General features: G+C 37.6%; 1 protein-coding gene across 2 annotated transcripts; it reads right to left on the bottom strand.

Moving 5' to 3' along the window:
- Positions 1-5,114: 5,114 nt before the first annotated feature.
- On the bottom strand, positions 5,115-20,274 carry pspc1 (paraspeckle component 1). 2 transcript variants are annotated; one of them, XM_042404797.1, is made up of 10 exons: positions 19,782-20,274; positions 18,034-18,183; positions 17,730-17,881; positions 17,065-17,160; positions 15,917-16,113; positions 14,692-14,776; positions 14,420-14,525; positions 10,443-10,500; positions 6,521-6,657; positions 5,115-6,037 (listed from the first exon to the last, which is right to left on the bottom strand). In XM_042404797.1, exons 1-10 carry the CDS (start codon positions 20,175-20,177, stop codon positions 5,864-5,866), a joined length of 1,551 nt encoding a protein of 516 aa, XP_042260731.1. In that variant the 5' UTR covers positions 20,178-20,274; the 3' UTR covers positions 5,115-5,863. The 2 variants fall into 2 exon arrangements, with proteins under 2 accessions (XP_042260731.1, XP_042260732.1); XM_042404798.1 differs by lacking the exons at positions 5,115-6,037; positions 10,443-10,500 and having other exon boundaries at positions 6,522-6,657.
- Between the last annotated feature and the right edge of the window lie 284 nt (positions 20,275-20,558).

The following is a 20,558-nucleotide window of genomic DNA, read 5'->3' as shown; positions in this document are numbered from 1 at the left end:
CACTACAGCTGATGCTCTAAATACTTTCTGCCTTGTGTTTGCTAACAAACACAAGAAAAGTTGCTCCATCTGAAATTGTCCTCTGGAATTTTCTTGTTTGACTACAAATGGACTGAAAAATGTGAAAAACAAAATGATCCTGCAAAAACATAGCAATTATTGTTGTGCATGACTTACATAGACGGCCCATTTAATAACATTAAATATTTGAGGTTATACTTTGCTGTAACAGCATCCAATCTTATTTATATTCTCAGTTTTAATAGGAAAAGCAAAACTTATCTATAAACATGACTCAAAAAACAAAACAAAACAAACACTGTTTCAACAATCTCTCAGGATGCTACTTATAGTATGTTTGCATATAAATATTTCAGCCCGACTCAAACCTAAAGTAATAACTTGTGGAGTGATGAGTGAATTTAACAAAGAGTTCATTCATTCAATTCTGTGCAGATGTGTTTTCCACACAGAGGGAAAGTCTCCCTGCAGCCAGTTGGGTGATATCAATAATTACTGTGACTCATGAAAAACCAACAGTAAATATGAATCATCAATAATGATACAACAGTAGGTCAAAAATCAGGCATCAACACAATGTAGTTTTACAAATCATCTTTATTAATGTAGATGTACATTTGAAAACCTACCTGTGGAATCACATCTATCAAATGACAAATGTTGGATCTCTATTATTTAATAACATAAATAATTGTATTTTTGAACAGAGTGAAATTGAATGTTTGTAAATTAAATGCAAAACAGATACTATTTGTGAACTAATAGTTAGCAGAATGACTGATTTTGTGGTCATTTCTCATATCAAAAATCTCACAAAAACAGCGCAAAGAATTAAAGACTGACATTAAGATAGACATTAAAGTAGAGATCTGTTCTGTCAGATGTGTGTGAGATGGTCAACAGAAAAACACAACTGAAATGCCTTCTGCGTAGACTCTAATACTCCTTTTACCATTTTTATTCATTTCTTCTTTTTGATTGAACTCTATTGAGCGATGGTTTCTACTCCCTGTGTAATGAACTGAACACTCCAGTATATTGTTGACCTCCTCCTCCCTTATACGCCCAATCAGGCTCTTAGGTCTGCTGAACAAAAATGACTGGCTGTCCCTCCAACCTGCTATAAAACCCAAGGTCACCGTGCTTTCCAAGTTGTTGCACCCAATCTATGGAATGCCCTCCCCTTATCACTGCGATCTCTAGACTCTGACATCTTTATGAAGCAGCTGAAAACGTTTTTATTCAGGCAGGCTTTTGGTTAGCTAGAATAGCTGCTCCACTTTATTGGCTTATTTCCTCATCTGTGTTTTGGAACTTCTGTACTTGTTTATGTGTCTCTGTCGTCATTGATTTTACTTTACTTAACCTCTGTGTTTGTCTGTATTTAATTGATCCTCTCATCCTAGTCCTCCTCTTCACTGATACATTTAAAATGTTATATAAGTTAAGAAAAGAAGTATATAATACACATATATACTGTATATTTGAACAAAACACTAAGATTTTCAAATTGAAGATGTGGTCAACCTTGACTCCAACATTTACTATGATGTAAATGTGTTGTTTAGTAATCTCAGTCTAAAAAATTAAAGAACTGGGAAAAAATATGAATGTATGCCGTGAAGTCACTGGTGTATGTGTGTGTTAGGATTTACCTGTTCCTTTGTCACATCAGTGGAGGCAGTACAAAAGCAGGGCCTGTAAGAGATGAGAAAGAAAACTAATTCAAATAAATATTCTGTAACATTGAGTGCACAACTAAAATGACATTTAATAAACAATGTGTTATTTTATGCAGTCTGTGGCATATTTGTGCAAAATACAAATGTACTAGAAGATGACAGAACAGGTAAAAATGATTTTGCATAAAATCTGCAGTAACAAATAAACCCAAATCTGGATCATTAGATGACCCATCCTTTACTCATGCTTCACTTTATCCAAAATCATCTCAGCTGCCAAATCAACTGTCAAACATTTTATAAATTCTGACAATATTAACAAAAGTAATGCTAAATCAAAATCTTTCCATCTGATACTGAATTTCACAACTCTGCTGCAATATCTACATATCTGGGAACTAGTGGAGCAGTTATGAAGAACAACAACATATTTTTTGTCAAGCAAAGACATGACAAATTACTCAACTCTTGCTCTACATTAGATACACAAACTACAGGATCAAATGAGCATTTTCTTACATCAAGTTTGGCAAGTAACACTTCTTATTACACATATACTTTCTAAAAGAGCCACAACTTCCTGTGTGACATGATCATCTCCTTCCAATCACTGCTGGTCTATTCTCTCATCTGACAAGAACTCAACTATATTTCTTCTCACAATCATTAAATCCCACCTTCACGTTTATCGTTAACGCTCAGCACAACATGCTGCTTTTATCCCTGTTAGTCATTTACTTGGATACAGGCTTGTAAAGCACATTTATAATCCATAATTGCATCACCTTATCAACCAAATAGCCCACCAACATCTAGCATCTACATTTAAAACCTCTTCTGAAGCTGTGTGTAGTTTCAGTAGCCCTAAAATTAAAGGATAAGTCTGGTGATGTTCTATATTTTTCTTATTGTAAACGATAAGATTGGGAGTGTCACAGACAAGGTAGGGAAGTCAGAAAGTACTGAGAGATGAACTGACACATTGCTGGTTTTGGTGTTTTCATGGAGTGTCTTGACAATAAAAATACAGAATATCACCAGCTTTATCCTGTAATTAAATCAAAGAACATGAATCCAAACTAATGACTACAAAACAATTTTACAGTCTAAATTATTGAGGAGCTTTTCTATGAACATAAAGTCGCCTAGCATATACAAGGATTATATTCGTCTGTAATAGAAGTCTTCACAGGTCTACTCGGTTCTGAGTAACCAATGTCTGATCTGGGAACCAAGTGGGACTGGGTCCAAATTATACTCAGTCTAATCAGGGCAGGTCAGGTCTCAAGTCTGTGTGTCAATACGTCTAGAACCTCTGAATGGATCAACTCTTATGTGGCACATCTTAATCATCACCAATATTTTGGGAAATCAGGGTTATATTAGGATCGGATCAGAATGTGCTCAGGCTTGAGGTCACATGTTGGGTTCAGTTGGGACTTCTATGGGTCTGTTTTGTAAAGACTTCTAGTCTGTGGTCTTAAATCTGTTGTTGATTGTCATTAGGTTTACATGGACTCACTGACTCCTGTTGAACAGCGACAGTGGGTGATGTCCTTATTATGTCGATGCATTTGCAACATTTCACCACACAGAAAGAATGATTTACCTTGCTTCCCGATTTACGAGACCAATATTTGTCACATAACACTTGAGGGAAAGGTACAATATATATAAATATGATAAATGAAATATACAGAACTACTTTGTGTGTATGAGTGTGACCGGCGCAATGATACAAGACAAAAAAAACGAAGAAATGTATTTACCTGTTATAAAACTATTCCTTAGCATCCATGACACCTGGTCAGGGTAAACCATTCCCCAGATCCAGTCAAATGAAGAGCTTGTACAGTCAACCACAGAGAGAACCAAGGATGTTTGATTGCTCACACTCACACAAACACTAGGAGATACTACATTGTCTTCAACACAAAGATTCTTGGCAAAAGGTAATGTTCACCAGAAAACATTTAGAGATGTTTTTTAAAAAATTCACTGAGGCCTAACAGTAACCTTTTATTCTCTGATCAAAGTCAATCTGTTATTGACTTTAACAACAGTTCAGAGTCTATTTTCTTCAGCATGATATTTTGTCTTTTCCTAGAATGACCACCTCATTAGAAAACGTTAAATCCACACCATCTGGGGTCGGTAGATTACAATAAAGGGTCACGATATCCTACTGACAATAATATAAACAAGTCATGCAAGTTATAAAATATAAATGCATCAGCATATACAGAGTTTGTCAAGTGAATTAAAATGATTTATATTATTGAAAACACACACACACACACACACACACACATCACTGTTTGAGCTGTCAAAGCTCAAACCTGGCCCACCCTCCATGCACTCTTCACAAAATGTGGTTTAACATGCACTTTTGTCTAAACTTAGTTTAGTGCTGAGTCCTACAGAAATCAGTTAAAGCTGTTACATTTATGGATTATAAAATATGCAAACTTAAATCTGTATCTGCTGACATCTACTGGTGAATTGTGGGGTATTAAACTGACCATCTCCTATCAGCTGGTCTTTGGCAGTGATGCTACCATCTATCTTACACCATCATGACATCACCTTGCACCAATGACCAGCCAATCGCAGGTGGATCATTCAGTAATAGATGCCAAGTGTCACACAGATTTGGGTTTAAAGGCCCTGAAAACTTATTTTCTAAATCAGCTTCATGCTTTGAGTGATGGGCTCCTACATGAACATATCATTTTCTGACAAATTTAGGGCAATTTTCATTGTTTCACATGAGAGATTTCTGCATACGTGGTTTAGTCTGTGCTATTCTCACTGGTTTGAAGTGGGAAGGACTCTACTGAAAACATTCAATGTTGAGTACTTCCATGCACTGTTCAGTAATATTTTTATTGTTGGCTTGTTAGCCAGTGTTGCTAGACTGTCTTACATCTTTTAATAAATAATATTTAGTTTTGAAACCAAATTTTCAGGAGCTTTAAGGCTTTGTTGAATGAACTTGATCTTGTCATTCCAAGATCATTATATTCTTATCAAAATATCAAAGGTTGGTTTTCCATCACTAATAAATAAATCATCTTTAATATAAAGAAAGAATTATCATATCAGCACGTTACAGTGATTCACATGTTGCAAGATTTTCATTACAGACAGAATTTACTGAGTTATTTAAAAAAGAATTATCTATATGGTGTTATCCAATTACTCTCTGGTGTTGATGGACAACTAACTGCCATGTAAGGTAAATTACAAATGAGGGTTCAATAATAACCGAGCCAATCTCGCAATTCTGGGTCTGAACAGACCTGAGAGTATGAAAGATGTACAGTGCAGTAGCTGGATAGCTGAATTTAGTTTATTTACTCTCAATTTCATAGTCAAAACGACTTCTTTAAAATCACAGAAAGACACAGCTTACTACAAATGTTTTATTTCTCTTCACCATCAAACACAGGATGCACTGAAGCCGCAGAAACATTCACTCTTTATATGATTTGACATCAAAGTAGGTAAGAGTTAGATGACCATAATCAAATGCAACAAGGAAAAAAAATCTATCAGCTAAAGCATTATATGACTGAATGATTTTTTTTTTTTTTTTTTACTTTTGGTGTTGTTAAACTATTTGTCAGTGTTGAGGTCAGCATCTTGTTTTGACTCATATCTACCTAATGTAATTTATCTTCTGTTTTAATTTAACACTCCCCTTGCGCTACTTAATGCAGTGTATCCAAGACTGTGGCTGCCATAGCAACTGCAAGTTGTCTGAACACCAAGGCCATCCTTGCATCCTTGACATGCTATCAAACATGTTTGCAGACTCAATGTTCAACACACAAGAAAAAAAACAAAAACCGTTTCATTCTAAAATCAGAGGAGAAACTAACATGTTGTGAAAAACATTGTGTGTAACATTGCAGGTAAGTGTAGATACAAAGCATTATCCAGTAGTTTCATCCACCACAAAATAAATGCTGCCAGTGACAACTTGCATTACAGGAAAAATAGAAATAACAAAAATACAAAACTGACCAAAAAATGTCATTTTTTTTCAGCAAACATATCCACAGGGAGGGAAGAAGGTCAACGTAAAAACAGAAACAAACAATAATCGGGGTGGGGCAGTAAAGTGAGATTCTTATGTCTCTCTGAACAGAGAGAAGTTAGTATCTGCGACGCTTGTTATTTGGCCCATCAAAGACTCCCCCTACTGGACTCCCCCTTCCAAATCCTGGGCCTGGTCCAACCTGGGGGCCTAACGGCGGCTGCTGCTGCTTCGGAGACTCTACCTCTGGTCGGCCCCCCATTGATCCACCCTGTGGGTATCTATCGCCTCGCTACAGTATCATGTCAGCATTTCAGAAAAGGGTGGATGGTGTGAGATTGAAATAAAGATTGTATTATAGGCATGGTAGTATGTTTGGGGAATAGACATGAATACAGTGTATCCAGGAACGTGATCACAGGATATTCAAGGATGGGATTTCAAAGTTCATCAGTGACGGTTTAGTTTGATCCGAGTGTCGCCATCCAAGAGAGTAAAGGAGAGAAGTGAACCGAGTAGACAAAGGGAGAGAGAGAAATGAGACTATTAGTTAAGTCTACAGATTTATGATCAAATTTCAAGTCCAAAAAGATATATAGACTTTTTCAAAATATTGTATTTTTTGGTTTTGCTTCAATATAAAGCTTCTAAGGGTAGACCAATGGTTTTTTTTTTTTTTTTTTACTGTTCTCGTAATATATTCTACAAAGACAACGGCTTTGATGTCAAAGTTTTACTAATTGAGAGGTAAGCTTATTTTTCCCAGATACATTACCATGGCTCCATTCTCAGACATCAATGGTGAGCCCATGTTTGCAGTTCCCTCTGGGCCAATGGCTCCTCCCCTTCCACTCATGCCCATCATTTGACCCTGGTTACCACTGGGCCCCGCAGAGGCCTGGTTATAGCCGTCTACACGCAAAACAACGGAGCAACGGTTGGTCATTTGGTGGTTCAATGTTATATTCCCCATGCCCAGTTAGAACTGAATGCTAAGAAGTATTCTCATTGACTTAAAAATAAAAGTTAACGTTGGCTTTTAGTCAACAGCTAAAATAATTAGGGATGCACCAGATCGTGTATCTGCCAGAAATAACTGATCCACATTAAATGTATTTGTTTTATTTTCTGTGGTAACCTAATTTTGATGTAAATTGATGTAATGTATGTATTGATGTGTTTTGTCTGGAGGTCTTTGGTAAAAATCGCATGGATGTAGTAAAGTTGGATTTAATTTACATGTTTAACAAAGGAGACAATTTAAGAAAACATGCACCACCAGTAATTCTACTGAACTATGTGTTATATGTATTAGACAAGTTGAACACATTAATTTGTCTATTGAATTTGTTTATCGTCAGGTCAATGTAAAGTAACAAGACACATACGACTTCTGAGGTCAAAACAAGTACTTGCGGTTATGTGAGGCTGTATTTAGGCACAGTGCTGATTTGAGCTAAATGCTAATACCAGCATTCTTACAGGTGCACACTGACAATGCTAACATGCAGATATTAGCAGGTATTATATTTACCATGCTCACCATCTCAGTTTAGCTTGTTAGCATGCTAATATTTGCTAATTAGAACTTAACACAAAGTACAGTTGAGGCTGATGGGAATGTCGTTAGTTTTGCAAGTATTTGGTCCTAAACCAAAGTATTGGACAATTTAAAATTTTGACCTGATGATGACTCTAGATGCAAAGCGCCATCGTCACCAAAGTGATAATAATTATAATTTTGAGTTTTGAGTGGGGCATGAACGTACGTACCAAATGTCACAGAAATTCATTCAATAGTTGTTTCGGTTTGGACCAGAGTGACGGACCAACCGACAAACTGACATTGCAGTCCCTAGAGGTACACTGTTAATGCATTATAACAATGTCATTTAATGAAGCATCTAGAAAAATATAATTAAAATATGCACAAGCCATAAAATGGTGGTGTATAAACGTCTCCACCTGCAGTTAAGAAATAATGTGTTACAGCTGTAGCCTCATGTTAATTAAAGAATTCCAGTGAGCTCCATGCAGTGATGTAGCCCTGTATGGATACTCAGTATGAGGAGATATTTCAAGTTTAGGTATTGGGAGAGAAAAAGTCAAATTGGTGCATCCCTAAAAGTTATTATCAGTCATGTGAAGAGGACTACAAATAAACATTGCTTATTTAAAAAGCACCTAATCTGTACACTCAGCTTATCAGTTTGAAATTCAACTCCACAAACCAATGTCGCAGTGCTGTTGGTTCTTTTGGATAGATATGATATACCGTACACAACCAAAAACCAACGTTAATACAATAATTAACAAGCGCTGTAATATGTTACAGTAGAAATATGAAAGGTTGCATTTAGAGAGAGAAGAGACAGACAACAGATTGTATGATTAACAGAACAAGAGGTTCTCACTTTGACGCCAAGCGGCAATGTCCACATATTTTTACTAATAAAACCTTGAATTGCACATCACCAGAGAGTATGGAGTTGTTAGAAAACTATCGGACATCACAGGTTCAATTCTAATCCATCACAAACCCAAGAAACACAATTATTCCACTACTGTAGAAATCTTTGGAGAAATATGATTAATTTGATTGAGGTGTAACACTGTCAACAAGTGTTCCACATGAGACATTACGCACTACAACCTCCAGGTCTAATGCAATGATGACTGATGTAAACTGCATGTAGCATGAACAAGTGAGGCAAAAGATCTTACACCGTCCAGTATAACACAATACCATTATGCCTTGATTCCGGCTGCAACGCAGTTTTGTTCAATCCTCCACAGTGTCATACCCCACTGGGAGCATTTCAGAAGTGAAGTGTTTTGCTCTGGCAGGGCCAGAGAGAAGAGAACCACCCCTCTACCTGGAGAGGAAGCCAGGGACCGGGGCAGTCATGGCAGCAGTGGTGTCATTTAAAAGACGCGGCTTGCCGCCATCAACTCCGGCGGCCATGACGAAGCCGGAACGCAACGCAGATGCACCCGGTGGGACCAAGCTGTTAAACAGCATCACAGATTACAGTCTCAAAAATAACAATAAAGCTTAATCAACACCTTCATGAAGGTAGGATTTATTGCAAGGCTGTTGAAATTAGACTACTTTAGTTTTAGGAAGGTCTACCTAATAAATTAGCAACTGAGTGAATATTTGTGATAATTTTTTTTTTTTAAATGACACGTTACGATGGAGCCACAGAAGTACTAGAGGCTCTGTAAATGAGTAATTTATTCACTGCCGCATATTTAACTTTAAAAAACATTGCAATGTATTCATATGTAATTTCATGCAATGTTAGGGCAGCGTACATTTCAGACGTTTGCAAGTACAATGCTGATCCTTAGTACTTAAGCATATACATGCATACACTTAATAATTTGACATTTTGTTTCCTGGAGTTTTGTGGTCAACATGAGGTTGCCAGGCAACAAAAGGTGTTATTAACAACTTAAGAACCAAAAAAGTCATTTTTACAGTTTGTTTTTGTGCAGATTAAACAAATGATACAGAACATGTAAATTACCAAGCTTTAGACATACTGGTATTGTTACGTTTGGAAGAACACACGCTAGTTGTTTCCAGTCTTTATGCTAAGCTAAGTGACTGCCTTTTATTTACTGTAAAGACATGAGTTTGGCATCAATCTTCTCATCTAACTCTCAGCGGGAAATCGAAAAAGCGCGATTCCTTTAAGATCACATCACACTACTTGTATTTCAATCTACTGTAATATTTAACAAATAGTTAAGAGCTACATTTTATTAAATTATTTTTTGATCATGTATATTCATCTACTTGGAGTATCATATCCACATGCAAATACACACACACACACACCCACCCACACGTCACATAATAGAACAGTAAAAAAGAAAAAGCCAAGATCATCATCATTTAAAACAAAGACAATATAGTTCCTTAGTTTATCTATCGAGGTGATGTGCAATTCTGGGTTATAATCTTTGGTGAAGAGCCACCATGAACCTCATAAACAATCTGTCCAATTTCTAACATCACAGACTTAAACTTTAGTCCCTGGCCCCTCATCCTGCACTCAGCAAACCAGCATTTGTGGAACACATTGTTTTCATTCCTGATAACAGTGAACAGATGTTTGTCTTATTATCATTCCCTGTCACATTTACCAAATTGCTAAAGAGCACTAAATGAGTACTACAGACCTTTAAATTACATTCCTGAAAAGGTTCTGTAAAGCTAAGAGCCAAGGCCACAATAAATATTGTAATTATGAGTACAATTTCAACACTCATTGGCTCCTAAAAGGAAACGTGCCACATTATTGAAACTAATTTGAGATCTGCATGTAACTGAGGATGAGAGCTCAGGGACCAAATATTTCTCAAACTATGAAACCCCACCCCAACACACAGACCCCATTAAGCACACTGTATATTCTGTTAGTGCAGACATTATGTTGTCATGTGGAATATTATGTTTTCTTCTCCTTCGCATTGCATCCCAAGGGACACCACATCACATCAAAAAGGGTGTGAAATAAGAATTATGTTACGTATTCTAAACACTGCTGATACATCTTGTTGAAAAGGAGCCACTTGGGATGCAAGACAAATAAAGATGAGTCACATTGAGGCACTTATAATTCACTTATTATGGTCACTTGATCTGGTTGTTGTATCAACCAGTCCTTACACAATCATGCCCGTACCTCCCATATTAATGGCTCCACGAGGGCCCAGCTCACCCACTCTCATTTCCTGTTCTCTCTGGAAGAAGTGAAGAAGAGCCTTCAGATCAAAACTCTGCTTAAGTACAAATCTTCAGCGGATAGACTACTGTACAACACTCACACAGTTAGAGTATTCATTTACTAGACAAAACTGTTGACAGCCAGGTAAATCACCATGGCTGTTAGTGAAATATATTTCTTTCTTTTTTTTTTTTTTTTTTAATCACTGATGGAAAAGATTAACTTTAGGCGTCTTTTCCTCTATTCAAATTTTGGCAAAGCAGCAATTTTTTTCCATCCATCTGCTGGTCTGTAGATTAACTGCTCACAGACAGGCTTATTGCAATCAAAGGGCAAATCTTATTTGCCTACATCAAATCAAATCACCTGGAAATGTGCAAATAAATCTTAACAAATAAGTCACACAAAATGGGCTCAGGTGATTTTACTTACACTTTTTAAATCCTGTTTGAGTTTAAAGCATTTATTTTGACCCAACCCAAATTATAAGTTATGTCATAATCTTAATTACTACATTCACTCATTCACACAGAGTCCTGACACACCGAGCTAAGCTAGAAATCAGTGTCGACAGAGATGACCGATAGGTCAACTCATGTCTTGCATTACAAAGTGCACTTGAACACATCGTAAAGACTGCAGCTGTAAACTCAAGGGGGTCTTTGTTTGTGGAAGAAGAAAAGATGAGGGTCAAATAAAAAACGACATGGCTCTATTGGTCATAAAGCTGCTAAGGGCCAGCTATACTTAATGGTGCCAGAAACAATGCACCGGCTGAATGAAGCCTGTCTGACTGTCAGCTTGGTGTGTCAGGGTCCTGACAAAAATATGATCTATTCATTCATTCATACATTTTTCCACATCCTCCCACAATAACACATTAGGGATACATTTCATTCACACACAGATACCGAATCATATCTACACTAACATACAACCCTCTCTCTCGCCTTTCATATACATACACACACATAATAAAATTCAACAATCATAGATTTCACTGACCTGGATTGAGTCTGCTTTAGAACTGAACTGAATATTAAAACAAACTCATCCACACAATGCTTAATCCAACTCAGTGAAACCAGTTGGACATAAATAACCTAAAACTATAAATTGTATGAAAAATGTATAAACAAAATATAAAAGTGAGAATAAATAAAGATGACCAATCTGATCACATATAGTAACGCTGATGCAGCTGTTAGTCGATAAGAAAAGGCTTGATTTGTGAACTGTTACAACCTTTCCTTCAAAATGTATGTATTGTGTTTATTTTGAATCAATGGCATGGTATGCAGGATGAGTTTGGTGTGCCAAAATATACAACAATTAGAGAATATGTCTCCCACGTCTCAAGTTATTGCAAATACTGTGATGCTCAATATTTGTATTATTTCCATACTTACCTGTTAAATGGTCAATATGTTGCAATTATAATAGGAAAAGTAGTAATGATGCTGCAACAAAGCAAATGTCTTTCAAGTGTGATGAAACCTTATATAACTGCTGCACTATTATCTGTGAAAGCTTCAAACGGCAGCAAAGGCAGGATTTATATTCTGGGTGATATCAATCTTTAACAATAATCCCAAACTTAGAAGTACGCACTAAAATAAGACCAGACATGGCAAGTTAGCATTTAAATGTAAAACATGTATGAGGAACATGACAGAAAACACACACTTTGTTATTATAGGCTACTGAGGTGGTCTACAAATATCTGTCAAGACAACAAAGGAAGCTAATGTGGAGTTCAAGGTATGCAGTCACTGTAAAAGTACAAGTATTACTTGTACTCATGAACAAATGTGTTTATCTACAAATGTATCAATCAGACCAACTGTAAGACACACACAACACACATATAACCTCCTCTGTTTAAAACATGAATAGAAATGTATCCTAAAAACTGCAGCATGCTTTCAATATAACTTATGTTATTTGACGTTAGTAAAATAAGACAGTTTTTTCCAACTTCTTTGGTGCTGAAAAGACTGTAGGTGGTGATAATAGGAGTCAGAGTCAGTGTGGATTTGAAGGATGGTCCTAATACATGTGTGCATGTGTTATATGTACGTAAAGATGCAGGCTCCAACAGGACCTCTAAACAGAGCAAAGGATTTGAAGAGAAAAGTTATAACAGAGAAATCAACATGTCGCACCAACAGACACTCACACACTTTGTTTTTGAACAAAATAAAATCCTTCACATTCTACAGATTATATAATCGCTCTTATATCACTACAAATACACTTAGATTAATTAGCAGTTGTAAACACCACCTTTTTTTTTTTAAACTAACCTGCTTCGCTGTTAAAGCACTACACCATGAAAGAATCATAAGAATCATAAGTTTGACATGAAACGTTTATCTCTATGTATTTTCAATAGGACAGCGAAACATTCAAGCTCCATTCATTCTCTTCCCTTTATTGTACAATTACCTGCTGAACAGACTGCCTCTCACAAATCCAACCATGTACTCGTCTTTTAAATTCCTGTCTATTTCTTAGGATAATTCACAGATACACCTGGTAATGCAATAATCCAAACCGCCAGATCTGAGATTTTTGTTCACCGCTCAAGGAGAACTATAGATTAAACACTGAGTCCCTCAAACTTACAGAAAACAACTAAAATGCCTCTATAAAAAGATGCACTGTGACATCACAACCTAAAAAGAATTTATACATCTATAGGTCAGAGATAAAGAAACTATTAGGTCCTACACCATGAATGACATGCTATCCTAAAATGTTCCACAGCTGAGAGCTTACAGTTATTTTTATTATTTTTATTTGTTTAAGGGGTGGGCACAAAAGCAACACCTGAACAATATAATGTAAACCACCATAACAGCCCTGCAATGAATACTGTTGTTTTAAAGCTTTTAATAAGCATGCAGTTTGGAAATACTTTGAAATAAAAGAAAGAAAAGCTCTACTGAAGAAACAGTAAAAAATTATACTAATTTAGTCTTTAAATTACACTTAAAGTAACTAATACTAATATAAAAACACGGACCAACTATTTGTTCATTGAATTAAATTGTGCTATATCAGGATAGGTATCATTATCAGGATATGAGATTCTGGTCATATCGCCCAGCCCTTAATACATTTATAGTAACTTTACAACTGAACCAATGAGATACCTGTAGTGAGGATGTTTGTCTTATCCCATGTGTAGTTTGAATCAAAACAGCGATCCAGACCTAACTACAACTACTAAAATACAGCAAAATCATTACAAATAATCAGAAATATGAAAAAGATTGTCTCTAGAAATGGTTGAAAGCTGCTATAAAACTATGAGGAAATCAGAAATCCCCTGCACGGCAGTATAATTCAGTCAGGTGCTGCTCAAACACAGGCAACACAAAAAAATCAAATGAAAAAGATATGAGTTTAATCCACAGCGGCTGTTTTAAATGTTACTAAATAATTCAGTTGTAAGTGACCTCATATGAACAAGACTCTCCTGGTTTACCAGTAAGACTGAAATCTCTACACTGACAGAAAAAAATAAATATCTGCAACTCCTGTAGTACCAATCTGTTAAGACCAACACCTGAGTATGATGTAGTAGCCTGCAGAAGCTACAGTTACCATATATATGTTATATAAGCTGTTGTGGTATGATACACATTTACTTTTTTGGTCTATGAAAGCAAATATTATTAGATATTATTACTTTCTTTTGATCTGCATGTATGAATGAAAAAGAACTGCATGTGTTAAGGAGATGTCCAAAGTAGAGAGAAAGGTTGTGTATGTATTTGTGGAGGAATAAATTATTAATCCACCAACCTTTTTGGTTAAATCTTTGATTGGTGTGATTCTTGATTGTATGTACATGTATCAAAAGTTGAAATGTAACTGGACAAGCTTTAGTGTGTTTGACTGCATATTCATATTCCAGTCGTACTCACATTGTCCAGGAAGTTTTGTTTGAAGCCTTCCGGTTGGCGTCTCAGGTCCTCCTGTTCTCTGTGTCTCATCATTTCCTCCTCTCGTCTTCTTCTCTCCTCCTCATGCCTGCAGGAAGAGAGTTGAGAGAGACGTAAGCAAATAAAATCAGTAACTACTACAAAGCCTGTACAGCTTGAAAGGAAAACAAAAGCAGGGAACAAAGCCAAAAAAACAGGGTGATCACACATCTGTTGGTGAATGTTTTTGTAATGTGTCAAGACAAGAAACACACCTCATCTCTATCTGCTTTCGCCTCTGCAGCTCCTGGTTCCGAAGCTCCTCCAGTCTCCTCAACTCCTCCTGACGCCTCATTAGATCTGGAAGAAGGAAGGAAGAGAACAAAGGTAAGAATGACTGGAAGAAGGCAGTCTGGATAAATAAGGATGACTAATTGTGTGCGCACCAATTGTGAGGAACAAAATAAAAAGCAAACATGCAGGACTTATAGCAGTATGTCCTATATGAAACCAGATACACAGAACAGAAACGGACGTGGTAGCAGACACACACAGTTCAGTTTATATGTCACTGGTACATTGGGTGTCTGTGTTCACAAGGCTTTGTTGACCATAGATTTTAGGTCATGCAGACACCCACGGCTATGCAGATGCAGAATGTATAAAATATATAATATTATAATGCATTATATTTAAGTAACCCACCAAAACCAACTTTTGTGGAAACAAATAGACAGGATCTTATATTATTTCAACTTAAGAGTCAACCAGGTAAGCATATATGAGCTTATTTTAATATGAGCTCCATGTTTACTGCCTTCTCTCATTCACTGTGTTAATATGCTAATGCTACTGTTTTCTGTTGATGCAAACTCACTGCTTCCTCAGTTCATTTTACATAATAACCTTTCCAGTTCAGGGGGCATAATTGATTCCCTCCCCGCCCAATCAATCTCAGTCAGTCAATCCATCCCACTACATAGAGGGTCTGACAGTGGCTGATGTGCATCTCCTCAAAATACAACTACATGCTGGACTACATGCAGACTGTGATCATGTTTTTTCCATTACGTGTTTGGTATCAGTGTTTGACAGTGAAGACAACATAGAATAGATTGATTTAGTTATGCTTGACATGTTTGTATTTGTGATGTAGCAACTTAGATGCAGTGCAACATTCACTCTCTAACACAAATTGAATAAAGGTAAAATAAGGTAAAGGTGATTACTCTGGGTATTAATATGAAGGCACAACACTGCCTCATTATGCAAAACATCAATATTTTCAGTGGTATTATGACAATCAGCAGGTTAAATCCTATATTAAGCTACAATTTAAATCAGTCTCTATGCCACATACAGCTGCAGTGCAACCACTTCAAACCCTAAACAGAGAGGCATTATTTGGAGTCATGACCTGAGCAAAAAGACACAAAGCACACACACAGAGCTTGGTGGTAAAATACCAACCTAAAGGACACTAAAGGCCACAGAACCTACCTTGTCTCATTAACATTAGCTGATGTTCGTGTTTAGCTGACTCCAGCTCAGCCTCTAGTTTCTCTTTGGCCTCTTTAATGTTCCTGTCCACCTGCTCTCTCTGCTGTTTCTCCATCTCATCCAGAGCTTTCCATCGGGACGAGTATTCAAACTCAAACGTCCCGGGCTGGGCGAAACGTGGTGGCTGCTCTCTTTCCCTAGAAGGAAAAAAATAAAAAAATACAAACATAAACTACAATTCCTGTCATTTGAAAAATGTAAACAAGACACCCTCCACCAGAAGAATGAGAATGAGCAGTAGTGGAGTTCAAAATGTTAAATTAATAAAAACGAGCACAGTTTTGTGTAACATCTCTGTCAGGGTTTTCCCTGGATTTTTTGAGAAAAGGGGCACTATTTTCAGTCTCTTGCTCCAGTATACTGTGTGCCAAACCATCCACTGCTGTCCTTAGTCCAATGAAACACAATATGAAACAGAACTGGCAGATAAGATAAATGGTCCGCAGCCTTTTTAATTTAAAAAGTTAACTGCATTAATTAATTTGAAAGCATCTTACAGTCTCTTGCCTGTGTGAGAATAACAAACTGAGGGGGAGGAGGAGTGCTCCGCTGTGTTTTTATTAACGTCATGTCTCCTGCAGTGGAGAGCAGCCTCTCTGCTGCACTGTCAGCTCCGGGGAAAGTCATTGTTGTCCAACACGCTGAGCAGGTGCAGAGTTTTTGAGGTGAAACAAACTGAGCACTGAGACATTTTCTTCACCTCAGAGTCAGTTTAAGTTGTTTTACGCTGTAGTGTGTGTTGGTCAGTCAGTCTCATTTGTTACTGCCGGAGTTCGCTGCTGAGTTAGTCTCTGAGTGACGGCATGGAAAGTTCACAGTATACCTCACATTCATCTTGCAAAGGTAATTATCTCGTCATTAAATCAAAACATGCTTGCAAACGCTGCATTTTTTGAAGATGAATTACAAGAGATAATTCTAGTGTGTGTGTGTGCTGTAGACTGTCCAGGTGCTGCGCTGCCCTCCCTGTTGAGTTCCACCTTTTTCATTCTGTCAACATCACATGCCAGAATTTTCAACAAAGGTGGCAGTCAGTGATAAAAAGGCGGCCTGCTTTACAGTTAGATAAGCACCAACCGTTTACTTACTTAAGGTACTTTGGAGGCTTCGGCATCAATTTTTCAGGCAATCCATCTTCATCATCAAAGTGCTCTGAGGGCTCGACGATGGCTGGACAAGGTGTGCTGAGGAGAGGGAGAACAGTCAAAGTCAAAACGCCCTGTGATGTCACTAGACAGTAATGATCAGAGATTGTTTTAGAACAGACTGACTGATACACTGATTGGTGAATACGGTATCTTGAAAAACCAAGCCCACTGTCTGTTCTTAAGTATACACCTATTTGCTTTCTTTCTGGGAGTTATGATGAGAGGACTGATGGATTGATTGATCAGATAAGAAGATTTCTTGTCCAGGACCAGTTGACAGACCACCAGCGGAGACTCTGCTAAGTTACTGGTCCCGGCTGAGAAATAGTATGGTACCCTCATAACTAATTAACAAACACAATGTGTGTATTAGTGAACTTTAGCTAAACCAGGTAAGTTGGGCATTCGACTGATGTGGGATGTGTACACAGACTGAACCTTCATTTTGGGAAGAAATATTCCTTTAATATCAGCTGAGAGTATAAATTTGGGACATTGCCACACCAAAGACCTGAAGCACTAATGGTTTCAGTAGAAACTTTATAAAGGTAGTTACTGAGTCATCATTTTGTACAAAAAACAGCACATAACTTGAAGCAACTCACTTAGTTAGCAGCAGCGCTCCCTCTGTGCAGCGCTCCAGGGCTTTACGAGCAGCTGCTTTGTTTGCAAACTCCACAATGCCTCTCCCAGTGGGACGACCGCGATCATCTGTCACAACAATAGCCCGCTCCACTGGCCCAAACTGTGAAAACGCCTGGAGGTGGAAGGTTCACAGATTCAATATCACTGCGCAGAAATCAACAATTTAATGAATTAGCAAATATGGAAGTAAAATGTCCTTTTCTTTTTGAATTTGTGCTCTGAGATTTTATCAAAATGTGATTTTAACACTCTTGTCCACTCTACCTGTTCCAGCAGCTCGTTTGTTACTACAGGCAACAGGTTGCGCACTGTGAGTGCAGAACCATGTGTCGCGAAGCGGACCCTGATTGGTCGATTATTCAAGACAGTCCCATCCAGCTCAGCCTTAGCAATTTCTGCCAGCACCCGTGTTTCCTGGAAGACGAGATAAACAGGGAAAGGATAATGAAACACCAGAGAGGCACAGATTTAGTAGGGCTGTACAACAGACTGTAGTGCTGCAACTGATGATTACTGTCGATCTTTCTGACTATTATTTTCTGTATAAACAATGTGATATTCAATTAATTATCAAAGCAGTTTAACAGTCCCGCATTTGCTCTTGTGTATAAAACCTAACACCATTTTATTGTCTGGGATAACTAAAGACAGTGTGTCATGAATACAAACTATTATTATGTTGAAGTATTATCTGCTATATGTAGAAGCTACCGGCTACATTGCAATGTTCTGTCACAGAAGAGAGGAGAAACAAGAATTGAATGAAGCTGTCATCAAAACATAATGCTTTTCTGAAACACTGTTTTAAGCAAAGAACTTGTCCAAATAGTTTGTAAGTTAACCTTACAACTCGCTCTGAACTGTAACAGAAGAGCTAACATCTTCAGAATGAACCTCAGGTTGGTCATTGGTGAGGAACAGGGTGGTTATTAATAAGAAATACATCATTGTCTAAAATCCTGAACATCATGTACCATAGTAATGGCCATAACTTTAATACGAGGCATGCATCACTTCCTGCCTCAAAAACTAATGCAAGGCAACAGAATATGTGACTATATGATCATTAAGGGGGAATTTCTTTGTCATTTTATTCTTAGTCAATTTTTGCAATGATCCCTCAAATGTGGTTATCAAACACTTGTGACACAGATATGTGATGGACATTTTACAGTTTAACAATAAACTTCATTGTATGAAATGACATCAGTGCACTGAATACTTTTAAAAAATCGTTCAGCCCTAATAAATAGAAATATTTAGCAACTGATTCTCCATTTTTTCCATCACTTACAGTTATGAAAAGGTGTTAAACATCGTAGCAAAAGCCTTAATGACGTTTAAACACAGTTTCAGATTTGTGAAACCTTTATTTTTCTTATGAAAAATGAAAAAAGGGCAATATTTCTCCATCTAGCTCACATTTGACCAGGTCCAGATCAAAACTCATTACACTTAGACTTATCAAATCTGGACTAGATTACCAAGGAGAGCCTAGACCAGGTTTTTTCAGTTTTCACAAGTAGAATAAAGGTTTCACAAATCTTAAAGTGTGTTTCATTGAGTCTCTGTAATCTCTTTGTTAATCTAGACCAGATTGACAAGTCTAAGTATAGTGGTTTTGATCTGGACCTGGTCTAATGTGGTCTGGATGGAAAATATCAGTGAAATTGCCTCTTTTTTGTGCTTTCATAACGAAAATAAAGATTACACAAATGCTTTTGCAATTGTATGTGTTGAAAAAACGGAGAATCAGCTGCTAAATGTCAATATTTATGTTCCCATTAACCCCGAATCAGAGACTAACTTCAGCGTCGTTGATGAGGAGAGCTGGTGCTGATGTTAACACAGCAGCTAACGTCAGATAACGCTAACGTTAGCAACGATATTTCGGTCCACACACCGACTTTACACATTTAGTTAAGTGAAGGTAGTTTAAACGAAAACACAACCTTAGCGTTACTTTGTTACAACACCACAGTCAAAGCCAAAAAGCAGAAATGTGAACATACCAGGCGAATGAAGCCGAAGCCCCGGTCCCGGTTGATGAACACCTCGTTAATTTTCCCGTATTTAGCGAACATGTTTTTGAGCTCTTCCTCCGGTATATCCATCGGGAGGTTGCCGACAAAAAGACGAGAGCGCTGGGTGAACGTCTTCTCACCGGGCTTCCGAAAGCTTGTGATGTCCAGCGTCATTTCTGCGGGGCCTTCTCCGCTTCCCTCCCCGGCTCCTTCGGGTCGTTCAGCCGCTGTGGACTGCTGCGGCGGCGGCGCCGGGCTGTCTTTGTTCGGGGCTGTCTGCTCCGTCGTCGGAGAGTCGGTACCGTGTTTCGCTGGTTGCGGAGAATTGCTGCTTTGCATGCTCGCTTGCTGTACATTTCGGTTAGCCATGCTTGGACTATGCATTTTAGAAAACGCTGTCTAAAGTACACTTTGTACAGACAGAAAGCGAGTTGTGCACACCTCCCAGAGCATCTGTTCAAAAAATGGCGTTAGGGTCTCCTTCTTCTTCTTCTGGTAAAATTTGCGGCAGACTAGACGCAGTAAAGGCGTATTGCTGCCCCCCACAGGTCATTTGTAGAACTCAATCGATTGAGTTAAATCCGGTTAAATCCTTACGGAGAGTCCAGTGCGATGGAGAATATTAATTACAGTTTTTGTTGTTTCACAATGTCACGCCACTTCATGGATTTAAACTTTCCACTGACTAAATAAAAAAAAAACAAAAAAAACTCCTTCCAACCCATTTTCCACTCTGCCATAAATTATCTAATTTTCAGAAAAACT

The sequence above is a fragment of the Thunnus maccoyii genome, chromosome 24 (genome assembly GCF_910596095.1).
Source record: "Thunnus maccoyii chromosome 24, fThuMac1.1, whole genome shotgun sequence".
Taxonomy (NCBI): Eukaryota; Metazoa; Chordata; class Actinopteri; order Scombriformes; family Scombridae; genus Thunnus; species Thunnus maccoyii.
Note: the sequence above shows the minus strand (reverse complement) of the source record. Positions and strands in the feature narration are given on the sequence as shown.

Coding starts and splice junctions, on each gene's coding strand:
- pspc1 (XM_042404797.1), bottom strand. CDS start 20,177: ATGCATAGTCCAAGCATGGCTAACCGAAATGTACAGCAAGCGAGCATG. Junction 17,161..17,729: donor GGAGCGCTGCTGCTAACTAA/GTGAGTTGCTTC, acceptor CCCTCTCCTCAG/CACACCTTGTCCAGCCATCG. Junction 14,777..15,916: donor GCTAATGTTAATGAGACAAG/GTAGGTTCTGTG, acceptor TCCTTCTTCCAG/ATCTAATGAGGCGTCAGGAG.